This window comes from Aptenodytes forsteri, unplaced genomic scaffold, assembly GCF_000699145.1.
Source record: "Aptenodytes forsteri isolate BGI_AS27 unplaced genomic scaffold, ASM69914v1 Scaffold41, whole genome shotgun sequence".
Taxonomy (NCBI): Eukaryota; Metazoa; Chordata; class Aves; order Sphenisciformes; family Spheniscidae; genus Aptenodytes; species Aptenodytes forsteri.
Window position 1 is genome coordinate 3,814,897 of NW_008796211.1, and position 17,855 is coordinate 3,832,751.

Below are 17,855 nucleotides of genomic sequence, written 5' to 3' on the forward strand. Positions count from 1 at the left end.
GGCCTCAAGTTGTGCCAGGGGAGGTTTAGATTGGATGTGAGGAAAAATTTCTTTACTGAAAGAGTGGTGAAACATTGGAACAGGCTGCCCAGGGAAGTGGTTGAGTCCCCATCCCTGGAGGTATTTAAAAGACGTGTAGATGAGGCACTTAGGGACATGGTTTAGTGGGCATGGGGGTGTTGGGTTGATGGTTGGACTTGATGATCTTAGAGGTCTTTTCCAACCTTAAAGATTCTATGATTCTATGATTCTGTTAATGCCTGGGATGACTAGGACTACTGTCACCATGGTCCTAACACTGACGTGAATGTCACACACAGAAGGACAGTGGCCACCAAGACTTGATGGAAACTCCCTGTGCTTTTGGAATTGTGGGCATGAACCCAGAAAACCCACACCGAAATGCTACTCTGCTGTTTTGATTGTTAACCACATCAGCTGTTATCACTCACATACAAGTAATGCAAATATAAGCCTCACTAAATATTTGCATAATTTTTATAACCAGATGTCTAACAGACAGGTGTATCTATTCTGACATTTTTAACTTCTATTCCATTATTTAGTAGCTTTCCATCAAGCACCATTTACAGCTGATAAACTGACATCTAGAACCCCAGGGCTTACAAAAGCAAATATTTCTCAGTCTTAAAACATTCTTCTTAAAAACCAAAACCCAATAATTCTACCTTCTATTCTGAAATTCCACAGAGTTTTGGTTGAAAGATTCTCGTTGAAAGATTGAACTGATTGCAAATTCCTTCAATTAAGAAATATCATACAACTCTATGCTTCTGCTTGTCTTCGCAATCCTTAGACTATGATTTGCTATTTCCAATCTTATTCTCTACTCAAAAGGCATCTTATTCCAGTGGAAAAGCATTTGTTTCAATTTTAAAACAGCAAAAAATGCTGCATAAGGCTTTTGATATTAGGAAAAGGGAAATCAGGAGTCACATAAACTAAGTATTTTGAGTTGCGCAGAAAAGCACCAGTTAATAAGGCCATAGCTTTTGGCACTTTAGTTTGTGCAACTGGAACACAAATATATTTTTAGAAAAGCTTCTAAAATAAATTTTAAAAACAGTCAGCAGTTAGGAGCTGAAAGCCTTAGATTTTGCAATTAATTTTTGTTTAAAAAGTTCATAAATTGTATTTTTCCTTTTAAAAGTATATGCAAAAATTTCTAGAGCTGAATTAAAGCAAAAATGGTTATCTAAATGCAAGTTAAAAATCACTGTAATTCACTTGCTTTAGGCAGTAAATACACTCTTTTATCACCAAATGTAATTAATCAGAAGTAGCTTCTCTGTTATGACTTTGGGATGATAATAATTGTATTTAATCAGAAGTAGCTTCTCTGTTATGACTTTGGGATGATAATGTAAATTTACTCTTAGTTTATACATAATGTGTTGCGACCCAGAGTAATTTACCTTCATTTCTGGGAAGAATGGACCTTTGGTTCCAATTGATCAATGTCACACAGAAACAGCTCATCACATATGATTAGTATAAATGAAGAGTATTACATTTTAGTGCATTCTGGTATTCCCAGTTCTAAACTTATCATTGATAATACGAAACAGAAGAGAAGGTATAAAAGAAGAGAAGGTGACATCTTATCTTTTCCTCCAGATTTTACTGGAATACTGTGACTTGATAGGGCATAGCAGATAATTATTAAATACCTTTTCCCCTACTATGTTTGGCTAAAGATTCCAAACCACTTGTTCCTCTGTTTGGCCTTAAATTAAAGCTTTCCTGGCATTTTCTTAATGTGCCATTAATGTAGCAAGTTTAATGTGGGGTCTGATCATGTTTGAACTCAATTTAATGGCAATTCTCCCACAGAGGTGAAAAGGGCATGAGTAGACCCTTAGTCAGATTAAAATAATTTTCAGTGAAATGAACAACATTTCTGACAGAGCTCTCTCCCAGTATGCTTTGGCTAAAAGGTACCATCTTTATTAAAATACCTTTGCTTAAATAGTTATGGTTACACAGGAAAACATAAGCTAATCTTATTTCTTTGTATACAAATTGTGAATAGAGGCAGTGAGTATATTAATTAGATCTCCACGAGTATAGGATTTGTTGACATAAACTATTTATATGGGATAGCACCCCACTTACCCTCTAGCCAAGCCAATAAAAAATTTTCAGGATAAACAACTTACCATGAGGAAATGCTGTTCAGAGAAAATCAAACCTATGTGAGAACATGCCAATTTCATCAGAACTTTGAACAAAACCAAGGAATATAAACAACCTGGTCAGCCAGTATTACGGCTTTTGGGTACCCATCCTCCCTATGAGTATCTATAGGACCACTAACTCATCAGTACACTGTCTAGTGAACGCAGGAGATACCAGGATTCCCACCCAAGTTCTCAACCAGGGAGGACAACTGTTGCCAATGAGGCAAAAATTACACCAACACCCTCTCATCTTCAGTTTGAAAGACCTAAATTAATACCAAGACAGAGCTTGGTCACTCCCATACTCCTGTCTTATAAAGTAAGCAAGCAGAAGGAGAAGATATGTTGACAATTGAACAAACCAACCTTAATTTCCAAATGTCTTCCATCCTGAAAGCTTAGGAAGAGAAGACTCAGGTGCTGCACCTTCCTCCGAATTACTGAGTAAAAACGGGTACTTTGCTTACTTGCGTAGCACACTCTACATGCCCTACATAAACTACCAGAGCTTCCCAGCTGGTATCAGACCTCAGCGCTCTCATCTCAGACTGTGTATTTTGTTGTCCTACAGGACTACAAACACAATGAAGCTTACAAAGGTTCTCAGATGAAAGCAAAATACATTTATCTGTCACTTTTCTTTTCTCTGGGAATGGCCACTAAATCCACATTGTCTCCCCAGAAGTGGGGAGACTATAAAGTATCTGCAATTGCTAGTGCAGTCCCTGTCCTTACACAGAGGCTTCCCCACTATCAGTGAGTGAACATCCAGCCACGGTTGTTAGCAAACCAGCCTGACCACATAGCTTCACCTGACCTCGTACTGGGTCTGGCTGGGATGGAGGTCGCTTTCCTCACAACAGCCTGTACGGTGCTGTGCTTTGCATTTGTGGCTAAACCGCTGTCGGTAACACAGCAACGTTTTGGCTATTGCTGATCGGCGCTCGCATGGCATCAAGGCTTTGTGCTGGCTGGGGTCAACCCACCAGACTTGTTAATTCCTCCCATCCTCTCATTATTCATTCTGACCTATTTTCTGCTCACAGTAAAACTTCATTCCAAATACCACTGTTTTGTTTCCTTTTACATGCTCCTAATCGTTAGTATCTGAGCACCCCAAAACTTTCCTCGGAATTAAGTATATATATATACACACACATATATATTTCAAAGGATCATTTTTTTCAGACTCAGTCTAAAATGTGTATATAAATTGTGCCCAAAACACTGTGATAAAACATATCGATCTGTGTTGTGGGAAGAGATGAGCTTAATTTGCTCATGGGAGATACTGTTAGACACTAGGGAAAAAAACAGCCTTTAATGGAAGTGATAGTTAAGCACCAGAACCAACTCTCTAGGGAGGTTGTAGAATATCCATCACTGCAGATTTTTAAGGACAGATTAAACAAACACCTGTCAAACACAGTTTAGCTATCATTGTTCCCACTTTAGGATAGGAAGACAACTTTTCAGGCTGTTACTCCTATTTTCTGTCTTTTTCACACCTACCCTGCACACAGGTAGATTTTTAAATATCCCAGACACCTGAAATCCTGGGAAGTGAGGTTCGGTCTGTCCACCAACAATACCTGCCTTGCCATCAGCCTTGTCTTCCACAGACATTCCTGTTATCTTCCCAAGTTCCTTTTCTCATACGTTTTTGCCTCCATCTCTCCCACCCAGCACAGCAAGGTTAAACCTTTCAAAGCAAGCTCTGTGTGCATTACCCTGTAAGCAAATAGCACCACCTGAATCCACTATCCCTTACCCTTTTCTGAATTAACCCCCTGTAATCACACAGCAAATTGTACGGCAACAGAGGGAACAGGTGATTTTTCATAAAATGTTTACTGGTATCTTCAGATTCTTCACAGAAAAGTCTGCCTGCTCTAAATAAAATGAAATGCTCTTTGAGAGAGAACGTCCAAAGAAAAGCTTCTGCTTAAGTTAATGCAAACAATTAATTGTCAAATGCAGGTACAATTATTTGACAACTCTAAAAAAAAAAAATAAGCTGTATTTATCTAAAAACTGTAACATTAACTCTTCTGGGGGAGCACCATCGGCAAAGACAACCCTTACTAGGAGGAGGCAATGACCATAAAATGCCTGACATTTTGCAACAAAAGCACTTTTTTCTTTTTTAAAAAAAGGAAGTATGCAGGCTCTTCCCATTTCCAGCTATAATCAAGGCAAAGTTTTGATTTTGGCTGGAAAATACATATGTCTATATGTATGTTATATATACATATAAATCAGTGCTGAATTACAGTCACAGCTTCATTGACCCCAAGTTTAGTACTTATGCTTTTGATTTTAAAGTTAAACACCACTTCACATTAAAAGTGCTAGAAGCAGTAAGATTTTATCTTTTAAAAATGTTGGTAGTAAAGGCACGGCAAAAGTAATGAAATTTCATCGTTAGAAGCTAAGAGAAGAATGAGGAGGAAGTACTTCATTAAAGAGAACATCATTTTTTACATGAGAAAAAATAGTGCATTTAAACAGTCTCTTCGTTCCTCTGTCATCAGCTTTAGGCTTAATAATAGTTAAGAAAATTTAAAGCTTTTTTTACTATTATTTTTGACAGCACTGCACTGACAAGGAGAAAGAGAGCAATGTGCATTTCTAACTCAATGTTATGCTGCCAACATTTTAATAGGCTCCCTTCCCATACCCTTTCCTCAGCTATTGATTAAGCCTCTGTGCTGCGGAGAATTAGTAAATAAGAAGTCAGAGTCGATTTTTTTCTTGTTTTCATAACCAGAGGAAAAAGGAGAAAACAACTCTTCACAATCCGTCTGCGTTGGCTCGTGCTGGAAATAGCAATGCTTTATTTCTCATCACACAGACAGCTTGCACCTCAAGGATTCTGTAATGGAAATCGCTTCAGCAATTAGCACTATTCATCTCACTGTCAGAAGTGGTGTTGACTATTAGTAATAAATTACCTTTCGCAAGACTGGGCTTTTCCACGCTCCTTTTATACCTAGACCGCAACAACTGTTTTACCAAATTAGACCCGGTATCAAGACAGTTTAGAAAGCAAGAGAGGAGCAGGAAGTTTGTTTCCTTCAACCCAAAGAAGGAGAGCCATGAGGAAAGTCTGCATGTTCAGCAGAAGAACTAATGCAAAAAGGAAAATCTGCCCTAAGGGAAAACTGCGGTGGATGTGGAGAGCCACCGAAGCAGAACAAGTCAGATCCATACACAGAGAGGAAAGCCATTTTGCACAGGTCAAAATTTTTCCAATAGCTTTTTAAAAAGAAAAACAAAGCTAAAAAATCCTGTATTTGGTTTAAATGAATGACTGATTATTCAGATCCTACAAGCATTGTCTTTCTCCTGTAGCACTTGTCTGCTAACCCACAGAATATCCAACAAACTGAACTCCAAACCACAGGAACTGAGGCACGGGCACGTTGAGGTTATTGGGCAAACACCTGGATACAAAGAAATGCATGAAACATTGGGCAATCCACCTCCACCTTTACTTGAGGTGTAATAAATCTTAGTACCGACATAGTGGTAGAAATGGAGCTGCTTCCTCTCCTAGACCATGCAGCAAACAGCCCACCCGAGCGATCACTCGCCACCATTTTGCTTTAATGCAACATCAAGCTTGTGGTGGATGAAATAAAACAATCAATTTGGCACTGAACGCAAATTGTAACTTCCCAGCAGAAGTTTCTTTTTAAATAAAGAGCTTTGTTTTTTTTAAATAGCCCACCAGGAGTCGCCTTTCGCTGAAGACGGGAAGTTTGACTTTCCTTTTCACAGAACATGTAAGTGCTCCGACTTCAAAATTGTTTGAATTTCATTTTTGCTAGATTCAGTGAAAGACGAGTATTCCCTCTGACCTAGACAGTGCAGGGAGTGATCTAGCTCTCATGAATTTTGATCAAGATTATGTCTGGAATAAAGCAAACATGATAGGGAAAATAAAAAAAAAAAAACCAAAACCAAACAACAGAAGGAAAAAAACTAACAACAAAAGCAAAAGCGGTGTTGCATTTTTGCAACTCCACTAACAAATGTTTACAACAATAGTGTGTTAGAAAGCACTGACTTACAGACAAAATAGATAAAATGCACAGCTGCATTGACCTGGGTTTTTCATGAGACCTTAACTTCATCTTTAGGGGGAATAGGGGGAGCAGTATTTGAAGTAGAGACTCAGAATTTGGCCGAAGTAATTGTTTGCAAGTACATGAATACCATAATACTGTAATAGGGAAGACTAGTTACCGTTCTTTTCACAGCTACTACACAGGCGCAAGGAACTATGTGCAAGCAATGCAGTTCACGAACACAAGCAATGCCATAGTGGTCTGCACTGCTATATCTTAACTTCAAGCTATGCATGTTACAGAAAAGGTAGGCTTCAAGTATAGAAATTTTAAAAAGTAAAACATACTGTCATAATCTCTAAAATCAAATTCATTTACTAGAAGTGCCATTTTAAAGACTCTAGAGAGCTAAAAAAGTAGGTTTAGGAAATTTTATAATGATATCTCTAAAAAAATTTCATATTCTGTTTTTTTCTCAGCTCTCAGGAGTGTAAGACAAACACTTCCTGAAGAAGGAGGATCTCAGTTAGGGCACTTTCTCTATTACCTAATAGCATTAAGCACCTATTTCTAGAAATTTTTTTATATCCGCAAGTGACATCTTATTTAATATTGATCATCCTGCACTCCAGAGAACAGCAATTTTTTTGAAGGAATTCTTTTTAAATAAAAGATTTTTTAATTTGTTTTCCTGACAGCAGAACAAAGATTTGGATCTGGAATAGCCCCACAAGGCAAATGAGCTCCTGCGGTTTAACTGAGATACTTCTGTATATAAATCACACACAGAACAGTGCATGTAAGATGTTATACATGCATTACATCTCTAGGTAAAAATATTACTTCAGCTGAAATAAATGTAAAAAAATGCAATATTTAAATTCATACATTCGCTATTTGTCAAATCTTTTTATATGCCCCTTTGCAAACATGGCAACTACTGAAATGTTATCAAATGAATGTAACAAAGAAGAAGATGGAGAAATAATTCACTTGAAGAGCTCTGAAGAATTCCGAGCTATCATGCTGTGCAATTCATTCAGGATTATTGAAGCTCACAGGTGTGTCAATTTGAAATATTAAGTATGGGAAAGTTAGTAATAAACTAGTTTTACAAACTGCCATCCAACACAGTCAGCATATCAAGAGTTAACGCATCACTTGCATGATGCAAAACAGCTGTGTCCTTCACCATCCTCACAGCTCTTCATTAACTCTTCAGAAGTTTGAGCATCTTGGATATTTCAGGAAAAGTTAGACGAACCACATGAGAATCAAAATACTACACATCATCACTTCACCAAGTATCTTTGCTTCACAGATTTCAAAAAAGCAACAGAGACTGAGTACTGTCCTGTATCACAGAAGCAAACTGTGTGAAAACCCCATGCATAACCCAAAAATTTTAAACCCTGCTCTTTTTTTTTAAAGGTTAAAAAAAAAGTGCAAATATCCGTCAGCAAGCACTATATACAACACTTTATTAATAAACTTCTATTTAAATTTGTGCATCAATATGCTAGAAAAGTAAATAGCTTTACAAAATAAGTGAAATCACCCCATATAGCTATTTCATTTTTCTCATTTTAACACCTTTACATGATAATATCTCAAAAAAACCCCAGATCTACCAAACCAGCTCAAGACTTTTAGAAATTTTAATGCTATTTTAAATTATGCAAATAATAAGAAGGCTTGAAACTTGAAAGCAGCATCGCAGCATTAGCTAAGAGTAGCCAAAGTGCTGAGAAACTATTCACATTTTCTCTATTTCTTTGGAGAGACACACAGGAAAAAGGTAAAAATTAATTGTATTCTACTACAGTAAAACTCTCAGTCTTTCCCTAGTGTAAAAGAGCATACACTGCTCCTTTTTTATCACTCACATGACTCCTAAGATGAGAAAAGCCAGACACTGAATTTGCCTGGAGAGGCATCTAAAGAGCTGTGTAAGTGGAGACCGACAATCATTCCTTAAGCGCTCTGCTCTTGGAAAGCCTGGCTGCGATTGCCATCTGTGCACGCCCAGCAATCAGGGAAACTTCTCTTGGAGAAGCATCACTCCGAAAACTTCCACACACAAAAACTGTAACCAGTAAAAGTAGTAATAGGAAAATAAAAGTTACCCTTTGGCATGAATTATTTGTTAACAAGTAAGCTTTAAGGAGATTGTAGATACATGAGAAATTAAAGGTTTTAGGAAAAGAATCAGGACATGTTTGCCACTTACATGAAGTTACTAGATGACTTCAAGATAGGCTATAACAAAGTTGTTGAGAGGTTTAATGATTACATTAAAAGCTCAACTGTTTCAGGATTTTGATTTGATGAAACACAAAACGATGTCATTAAAACACAATTTGAAGGAGAATAAATCCTGTGCCACAAGTTTCCAGTCCTAGACGGCATGTTTGGTAAATCATCATATTCCTTCTAAAATAAACAAAAAGCCAGAAGACCACATGCTAAAAGTTACCTTACTTGATCTTTTCCAACTCTTCCTCATTAGCATTGTCTGAAAATAAAATAGAGCATTTTAATTACCTTTTCTCTGCAGTACAGAAAAGGAGGCCAACTGTCTCCAACGGGACAATCCACATTTAACCACCACTACAACTGAAGCAGCAACACTCACACTACAGCGACAGCTACACAAGACTGAAATAACTCCAGACAACTAGCAGCACTGTTTGCACCCAGGCATACTTTTCTGTGTGGTATGAACGTCTCATTTCTGGAGACAATGCATTATGTGAAATCATTTAAAAAAGCAAGCAAGCAAGAAAGAAAGAAAGAAAGAAAGAAAGAATTAGATAAGCAAATGAAAAAAATGAATGTGCCATTACTGATAGTGACTTCAATTTTTACTGATACTTGAATGACAGTTTTTTTAATATTAATGTACTCTAATTTTTCGGAACACCACTGTTTAGCTCACAGGTGTAGCCATGTAAGAGAAATCCTGCAAAAGGCTCCTTGGACAATATGCATCTATTACAAAATCCTTAAGGTTACCACTGCTAATCAGTTTCACAGCAGTAAAAATATCTCTTTTGTTTGACAATTATGCACATGGGATAGAAACAAAGTCATGCGTTGACTCTTTAAAAATCCCAAAATGCAGTAGCCCTATCCCATTACCTAACTAATCTGTAAAACCTTGGCACTGCTAGAGACAATGCTCTGACATGCCAGGAGGCAAAGTGTCCACAGACAGATTCTTAACCATTAAATAAAAGAGACATACTGGTCAAGACAGATATAGACAATTTATCTGTGAACACAACTGTTGCTTAAAGCGGTTCTGTGGAAATACAGAGCAATTAATTTGTAGAATTTAGTAACATTTAGCAGCCTGTTGTGGACACTGAGCAAGAATAAATCAAAGGCCGTTAATTTCTATTGAAAATTTCTTTATGTCATGACAAACTTTTTTTTTTAATTAGCGATTGCAAAAACACTTTCTTTTTCAGATAATGGAAATAAATTTTGAAATGCAAACATTTTCCTTGCTAGGAAATAAAAGTATTACATGCGGAAAAAATGAAAATGGGAGCAAATATGTGGGGCTTAGATCTTTGAAAATATCCAGAAACTTTTCAAATAGACACAGTTTTTTGGGAGAAGAAAAACAACTAGCTGCTGAGGAAAACTAAGTTGCTATGGACAGTTAAAGCCTACAGCCTCTGCAGTGAGTTGATGATAACTGTAGCACTGTGGCTTTGGAAAATATACACAGACGCTAAATAAAGCTGGAGAAAGCCATTTATCTCATTTTTATAGGAGAGGCACATAAGAATTAAGCAGCTTGAGGCCTGCAGCAGGCCCTGGAGAAGACCTCCAAGCTCCTGCAACATACCACAGCTCCTCCCTTCCTCGTCATTGCTGAATCCCACACAGCTATAAGTCAGAGCACAAATTCAGCTTCACCGGGCTTCGGACCAGGCCGTGAGCAAGGAGGAGAATACAGCCCGACAGCTGAATTAACTACGTACCAAATACTATTTCAGCTCTGAGGAGTTCACTTTGAGTAGTAGCTACAGAAACGTATGACCGTACTTGTTGAGTGCATCAGCATCATTACCACCTGTAGCAGGATAAGCTGAAGCCATCATAACCATCCTGAGAAGCCAATAAACCATATATATAGCATAGGGCAGATTATGATGGATGATCTACATGGAACTATTTCATCTGAAAATATTCCATGCCCTGAGTCCATCTCTGTCATTCTTTTTTTCCTAAGCTGTTATTATCCCTCTGGCAAATTAAAAAAAAAAAAAAAAAAAAAAATTACATTGTAAGATTTAAGACAGCAAGCAAATTGGCAGCATATTACTGTTGTTAATATTTTCATATGAAGCAAAAAAGTATTAAGCATCACTTGGGATAAATTATTTAAGGAAAAAACAATGCTGTGAATTTTATTCTCATTAAATAACAACATCCAAGTAGCACTCATATGTTTCCTTTTCTCCGTTTCCTATGCTACTCAAGCCATTGGCTGTGGTGGAACAGCAGTCCCCAATCCCTGCTGGCCCCAAGGCAGCAGCTCCCATCAAGCTACCGACTTTCTAATTTCCTGTAGCTGAGGGCTGCCTGTAAGAGCAAGGTTGGAAACAACTGCTGTAGAGAAGACACGGGAGACATGCAGCTCTGACGAACTCACAGTCACTCTGCAAGTTCCCCAGTGACGAAATCTGTGCACTGAGCTCTGCTGGAGGAAGAGCCAGAAAAACTCACACGCACTGCGGCACCGATGATTACAACACCAAACACAGAACCTGCAGACATCACGTGCACGTTTTCAGTTGGCATGCATGCAACTACAAATGGCACACAGGCATGCACAGCACTACATGTATCCAAAGGGAAATATTAACAGAATACTGTCTGAATTAAAGAAACAAAACAGACGTCACTGGAGCAGGTCTAAGAAAAGAATCAAGTCATTGCTAGTTCTGACTTCTTTTACACTGGTCATCAAAAAGAGAAATCAATGAAAAATACAGAAAGTACATCATAAACACATTATTTTTTAAAAGAAGAGTTAAAAATAATAAAATTTTTTTAAAGCTCATGTTTTAACATTTTTATATACACATACTTTTTCCATACTTTTTTATTTCAAGTCTTCTTTGTTTACACTAGTTATCTAAGCTAGCTGTCCTCTCAAAGCAAAATAATTAAAAATGCTGCGTTAATCTAAAGGACAAGTGTTGTTAACAGGACAGAGCAAATGCAAATGGATTACTGGAACTAGTGCTACTGCAACTTAATTGTGTTAGGCTGGAAAAAGATTATACTTTTCACAAATACTAAAGACATTCTCATTTTTACGGTTGCATAAGAATAATTAGTTAATCAATTTTGATTCACAATTCATGATTGTTCAAAAATCAGAACAAATCAGATTACTTTCATTTATCAAAACTCAAAAGAATAGGACTTCTATTCATGTACATAGTTTGAATGATGTATTACAGGATTATTACTTTAAAAGTTCGTATTTTTATGCCTTTAGAACAAGCACTAGGTCGCAAAAGACAAAGATACTTACATACAAGGTTTCCTAGAAATTTTGATTTGTTCATGTGCCACGCTCATATGTTAACATTCAATAACTGCAGGCTACTTCTGCATTTTCTTCCAAGAAAACGTACTACAAAAATCAAATAGTGTGTTCTTACTTATGAAACCAGTATACTGAATCTCCTGTAATTGAAACCATGTCCGATATTCTTCTACTGGAAACACACAAATTGTAAACTACTTAAGCGCTGTTTTTCACAATCCACCAGGACTCAAAGATAAATACTCCCCTCTCCTAGTCTGTAATATAATTTTACATACAGTTACACAAACATATGCATATGTTAATATCCTTAATTGATATTTGAATCCAAAGATGTAATCTGTTTTCATCTTAGGAAATGGGACCTTCCAGCTATAAATTCTAAAGAACACCTCATCAGTCAGCACACTGAAAATCTGCATTTCATCAGAATTTCTTTCAGAAAGATACGGAACAGGATGCTCCTGTGTGTACCAAATTTCTCTCTCATGTCTTTGCACACCTCAAGGCTTCACAAAAGATAGTTCTATCCAAAACAAACTATTACTCTTTCAAATTGATTGCTTATTTTTTAAGTCATTTGTAATAATACCTCTCTCACAGACAGGCGGCAATGTACAACGAGGCCCCCAATTTTGTACCATTTAACCTCAAACTTCCAACTGGCATATCTTATCCTCCAGCAGTGTCAATATTTCTTGCACAGTATAACAGGATGCATCTTCCTGTAATATACAGGTACATTATTTTGATATGCCAATAAAATGCTTTGAAACAAGACCTGTCCTCTAGCTACACAAACGCGTTGTCAAAAAACCTTCCCTTTATCTGTACATCAATGCATGACCTCCAAAACACTCTCAGTCGCTGCAGTTCTGGCAGCAAGGGGATCTCCTTGGGAAGCCTAATCCGCGTCAAAAAGTTACCAGATGACACATCACAAAAAGCAAGTCTTGCTCAACAGGGCTGGGTTTGGATTGTGACTATAGAGCTGCCCAAAATACAGGATCAGACATAATGCTGCTTCTATGGCTACACAGGAAAGCTTTTACTTCTTTTGCTGAAGCTATTCCTTTTTTTATTTCCCCAATGGTCTTAATAAACACTCTCATTTTAGGTATATGGAATTAAAGTACTGAAATTTAAGTACTAGCAGTTAATTTCTGAATTCTTCAGCTTGATGATTTAACCATTTTACACGTGACAACATGTGCAAGCAATTTAGAGTTATCACCTGAACAAATTAAAACTTACTCAGAAGAAAATGTATTTTTGAAATGTAGGCCATATAGGGATATCAAACGAACAGGATTTAAGAAAATTTGCAATGAATTAGGAAAAAAATGCATGTGCTGTGAAGAGACAGTGTTTCTATGTCTTCTATGCAGCAGTCATTAAAGCATATTTAAAGGTGCTCACAGGTTTTTATCTAAATATTTCAACTATACTATTTGAATTATTAATTATATAGAGATATCCAGGTAGAAGGGAAGCAGTAATCGTTCAAACAGCACGCTACACAGATTGGGAATGTAGGAGTTGCTTTAATTACTACTTTATACGGTGCACATTTCCAGAGTGGGCAAGAATTAGTCTCGATCCTCTAACATAACATTTTAAAATTTATTGATCTCAACCATATTAAATTCAATAAAAATTATCCTCATTATTACAAGACCTTTTAAAAATAACCAAGGATGACAGTTTAAATGGAGTGATACATTTTGTAATATATCTGCTCCTTAGAGAGTAAATAAAATCTGATAAATAAATAATTACATGTGGTAACCGAATAAAAGATAATTGCGCCTTGAATTATTAAACTCCTAACACATTCATAGACAGCAATTCTGTATTAATTTTGTAGGTCATCTTCCCTACATTTTGACACACATGCTCTGATTTTACTGCAACTTTTTTAGAACTGCTCTGAGATGCGTATCTTGGGAAGACTGGTTTCTAATAATAAAGTTTCAGCTTAGGAATCAGAAGCTTAATCTGAATCTTGAGCATTTTCAGAATGAAGTCCCATATAACAGTTTGAATGGGAAGAAGAATTGCTCACTTAAACTAAGCTAAAAGGATTAGCTTACTAAACAGAAAGCTAATAATGAAATGCATAATAGCACAAAACCAATTCTTCCTCCTATCCAGTCAGTTGGATATGAAAAAAGTTGCTACCCAGCAAGTCTATGGCGCTCCCATTACTTTTGACGTTCAGTTGCGAATTCACCGAGTAAATACCCATATGAAAGACATGTTACGCTGTAGTGTCTTAATTTCATTTTCTCACCTGTGATTTTCTTGAGCGCTCTTTGTGTAATAGCTGATAACACTGAGCGGCACAGTAGCTATCCTATCTGTATGATGAAAAAAGGAAGCTAATGTGGTGTCCACATAAAGGTTTCCCACATAACAATACAGTATTTCTGTGCTGTATGATTTAGGATTATGGCAGGATAATGCCAAAGCCACTTGGAAAAACAGGGCTATTACCAACTGACTCAGAAATGCTAGTCCTACCCAAATACACACAAAAAAACTCTCGAATGGAATACATTTTTCAATTTAAGTGATAAACACTTTTGTGGTGCAAATTTGCAAGACAGTACTCTGAGTTGTCTGGACAAACGTATTGCTAAAAGAAAGAACAATACACTGTTTAAATAAACATCCTGCACATTACTACCATTTTCCATTACTTTTGTTAAGTTCTAACAGAACGTCATGAAGAAAATTAACAGATGAGAAACCTATTTTCAAAACTACATCTCTGTCATACCAGATACCAAACACCTAGTTCCAATAACTGACTTACTAGGCTATTTAATAATAGCAAAGAGAAAAGTGGAAAAAGAACAATATTACAACCCACCAATATTCCTCAGGTATGCAACAGGGTGACGTGTCACACTGCGGCATACAGAAACATATATGCTCTTACAAAAACCATATAGTTGAGCATATCCATGGAAAATTTCATCAGATAAATACTTTTTGTTGGCCTCTCTGAAGCCAAAGGAATCCACATTATTTTAAAACCTCTGAGCAACATCATCTCTCATTTCTGCCATAGTTGTAGTATTATTGCTCAAGTCAAAAGTCAACTGACAAAAAGCTCATAAAATACATCCAACTAGAGACAGAATTTGTCACAACTAACAGGATCTATAAAACTGGAAACTATTTTCACTTAGAACTAAGCAGCTCAGAGAACTAAGATTGATGAAGGAATTACAATAAACCTAGAAAACCACACAATTTTGTAATTGAAATCTGGTCATGAAATTGAAAAATATCAACTAGTACTTCATCACTAGATGCCAAAAAGCAGAAATACTACCTTTCTTCAAGTTTCTTTATTTTCAGCGTGGAATAGGATTCAAATGTTCTTATCTAGAGATGGCAGCACTAGGTCCAAAATTCTTCACCAGTGGCTTACTGACATTTTTCCACGTTGATCAGCACCATTCACCTGCAACTGACTTTATCTGAAACTGCTGAACATTTATGTTCCATCTGGATCCCTTGGTACTATCTCAGGGAGGATCCAATTCAGATGAAGTATGCTGTACTATACCAGAAACACTGTCCAGCATTATTTTAAGAATTGGAAAAACCAAATTCATCTCAGAATATGTGGTTTACTCTTGTGCTTTAAGTCATCCAACCATGGGAACAATTGCAAGAGTGATGACACATATTAAAATATTTAAAATTACCACTTCTCGCTGTTCTTCTCTAGGAGCCAACAGAACTGATAACAATATACTTCCCAGATCATGGTCAGGGTAATGAGGATCCTTCAGACTCAAGGTAACATCTGTTTGCCTAGAAGACAAAAATATATGCATTTCTTTTGATTTCAGGCTCTCAGATAATGAAATTTCTGAATCATGAGAATTAAAGGCATCTGCATTTATATGGAACTACTTGAAAATGGTTTCACAAATTTACGCCCTTTCTACTTTTAAGTATTGCAGTCTAAACACTCATAAATAAATACTCAATATTGTTACTCTGTGTTAAGTACTTACACATAATGAAGTAATCAAATCTGAACTGTAACATTAAGGGATTAAAAAACAGAAAAAAAACCCAACAGTAGGTGGTAATGCTGTGAACGAAGATAATATAAAAACAAGATTAAAGTGGTTATAAAACTAACCTCTCCATAGACACTGTAAAAAATGTTGTGCATGATCAGTTAATATGTTATTAACATTCATATTACAGTAATTCCCTAAACATAAGTGTTTTTCCTCAGCTAGTTTTATGTGGTGTAGGTTTATGTAATTATTTTCCAGCACAACGTTCTACTTGCAATTCCACAAACATGATACTAACAGACAACCATAAAGAATGACTCCGTAGGCTTGTTTGTGCCATACCTGTTCAATTCCAATGAAGTGAGATCCAAAAATGCTGAACCAATAAAGTCATCTTGAAGTCCAAAGTCATAGTCAAAGACCTAAGAGGCACAGGAGATAAATGCATTGGAAATTTTTTTTTTTGACATTTTCTGGCTTTATGAATGGTTCTTGAAATTCCTTTTCCAGAGTTAAGCCACATGTTTCTCACATGTCAAATCAGGACTATCGGAAAGCAACCTGCAACTTTCTGGCCACAAAATCAAGTTTGAAACTGCTTATGTAAAAGTCAGAATGCATCATGTACAGGCACGGGGGTATACTGCTACTAGACCACATATGTGAACCACATCAACTTTATAAAAACAAAGGAAGCATTTTATAAACATAGGCACTAAAAGAAGGAAGGCCAAAAGAATAACTAAAGTTAAGTAGAATCATTGCTTTGCTATACATTAATTGATACCTTTATCAATTTTGCAAACTACAGGCAGGAGGGCAGATGTGATTGTGAAAAGTGGGTTATTACAGCACTTGCATCAGTATCAGGAATGATAAAATTGTCAATTTTGAAGGTTATATACGTTTCTAGGGTTTAGAAATATTATAATCTAAAACGAAAACTTAATGGATATGTGTAAGGAAATACAAAATACACAAATACACATTTGTTACTCTACTATGAGGACCCTGCCTGCTAACTTGCTACCCAAAAGAGAAAGCATCTGGACAAATTTACTGACATCCAGACAGGAATCTGTGGCCAGTATGTGGAATAGCATCAATGATTTGAGATGGATTATGCCTCCCAAGTCAGAAGAAAGAAAAACAAACTGGGGATGACTTTCAGAGGGAAATAAACGAAAAGGTGGATGGCAACAAAGAAAAGTTGTGACACAAAATTACAAAAACAAAAAATGGGAAAATGTCAGTTATCGAAATCAAATTTTCTAGGTAAGTTGATTTTTCTTGGCAAATATTGTCATGAGAATTTCTGAGGACCAGAATATACTTTCAGCTCTAAGTAAGAGTGAAACTTGTGAACAGCTAGTAATGAGAACATTTAACTGAGATGTGACAGGCCTAGGTTCAAGGTCTTCAATTTTGATAGTAATACTTCAAGTATTTTAATACAGAAACTCTTCTCCAGGAGGCAGTTAAAGCTGTTCATCTTCTAAAAATACCTTAATATGGCCTGGGTTAAGACAATAGTAACAGAAATCCCATAGCCCAATGGCTACAGCATTGCTGCAGGACTGAAAGAGTTGAATGGGAGTATTTCAGCACAACTCTCTCATATGCATTGATCTACCCGAGTGGGTACCTTCATATTTTCTCTGTCTAATATTCATTCTAATGGGGAACGAAAACAAATGATGAAATCTCAGTTCATGTTGCAAAATAGAATTGTTTTCTCCCCCGACAAGTTACCAAGATGAAAACGTCAAATAAATATTTTCAGCTGACTTTCTGAGTGGTGCGGTCAACACGCCAGAGGGACGGGATGCCATCCAGAGGGACCTGGACAAGTGGGAGAAGTGGGCCTGTGTGAACTGCATGAGGTTCAACAAGGCCAAGTGCAAGGTCCTGCACCTGGGTCAGAGCAACCCCCGGTATCAATACAGGCTGGGGGATG

The 17,855-nt window shown here is 36.7% G+C and overlaps 1 protein-coding gene across 1 annotated transcript in view; it reads right to left on the minus strand.

The window, feature by feature from the left end:
* MCTP1 (multiple C2 and transmembrane domain containing 1) overlaps positions 1-17,855 on the minus strand; it is a 177,847-nt gene that overhangs the window by 138,270 nt on the left and 21,722 nt on the right. Inside the window, 3 exon segments of the mRNA XM_019474378.1 lie at positions 8,751-8,789; positions 15,572-15,680; positions 16,241-16,320. Of these exon segments, the coding sequence (XP_019329923.1) occupies positions 8,751-8,789; positions 15,572-15,680; positions 16,241-16,320 (228 nt within the window).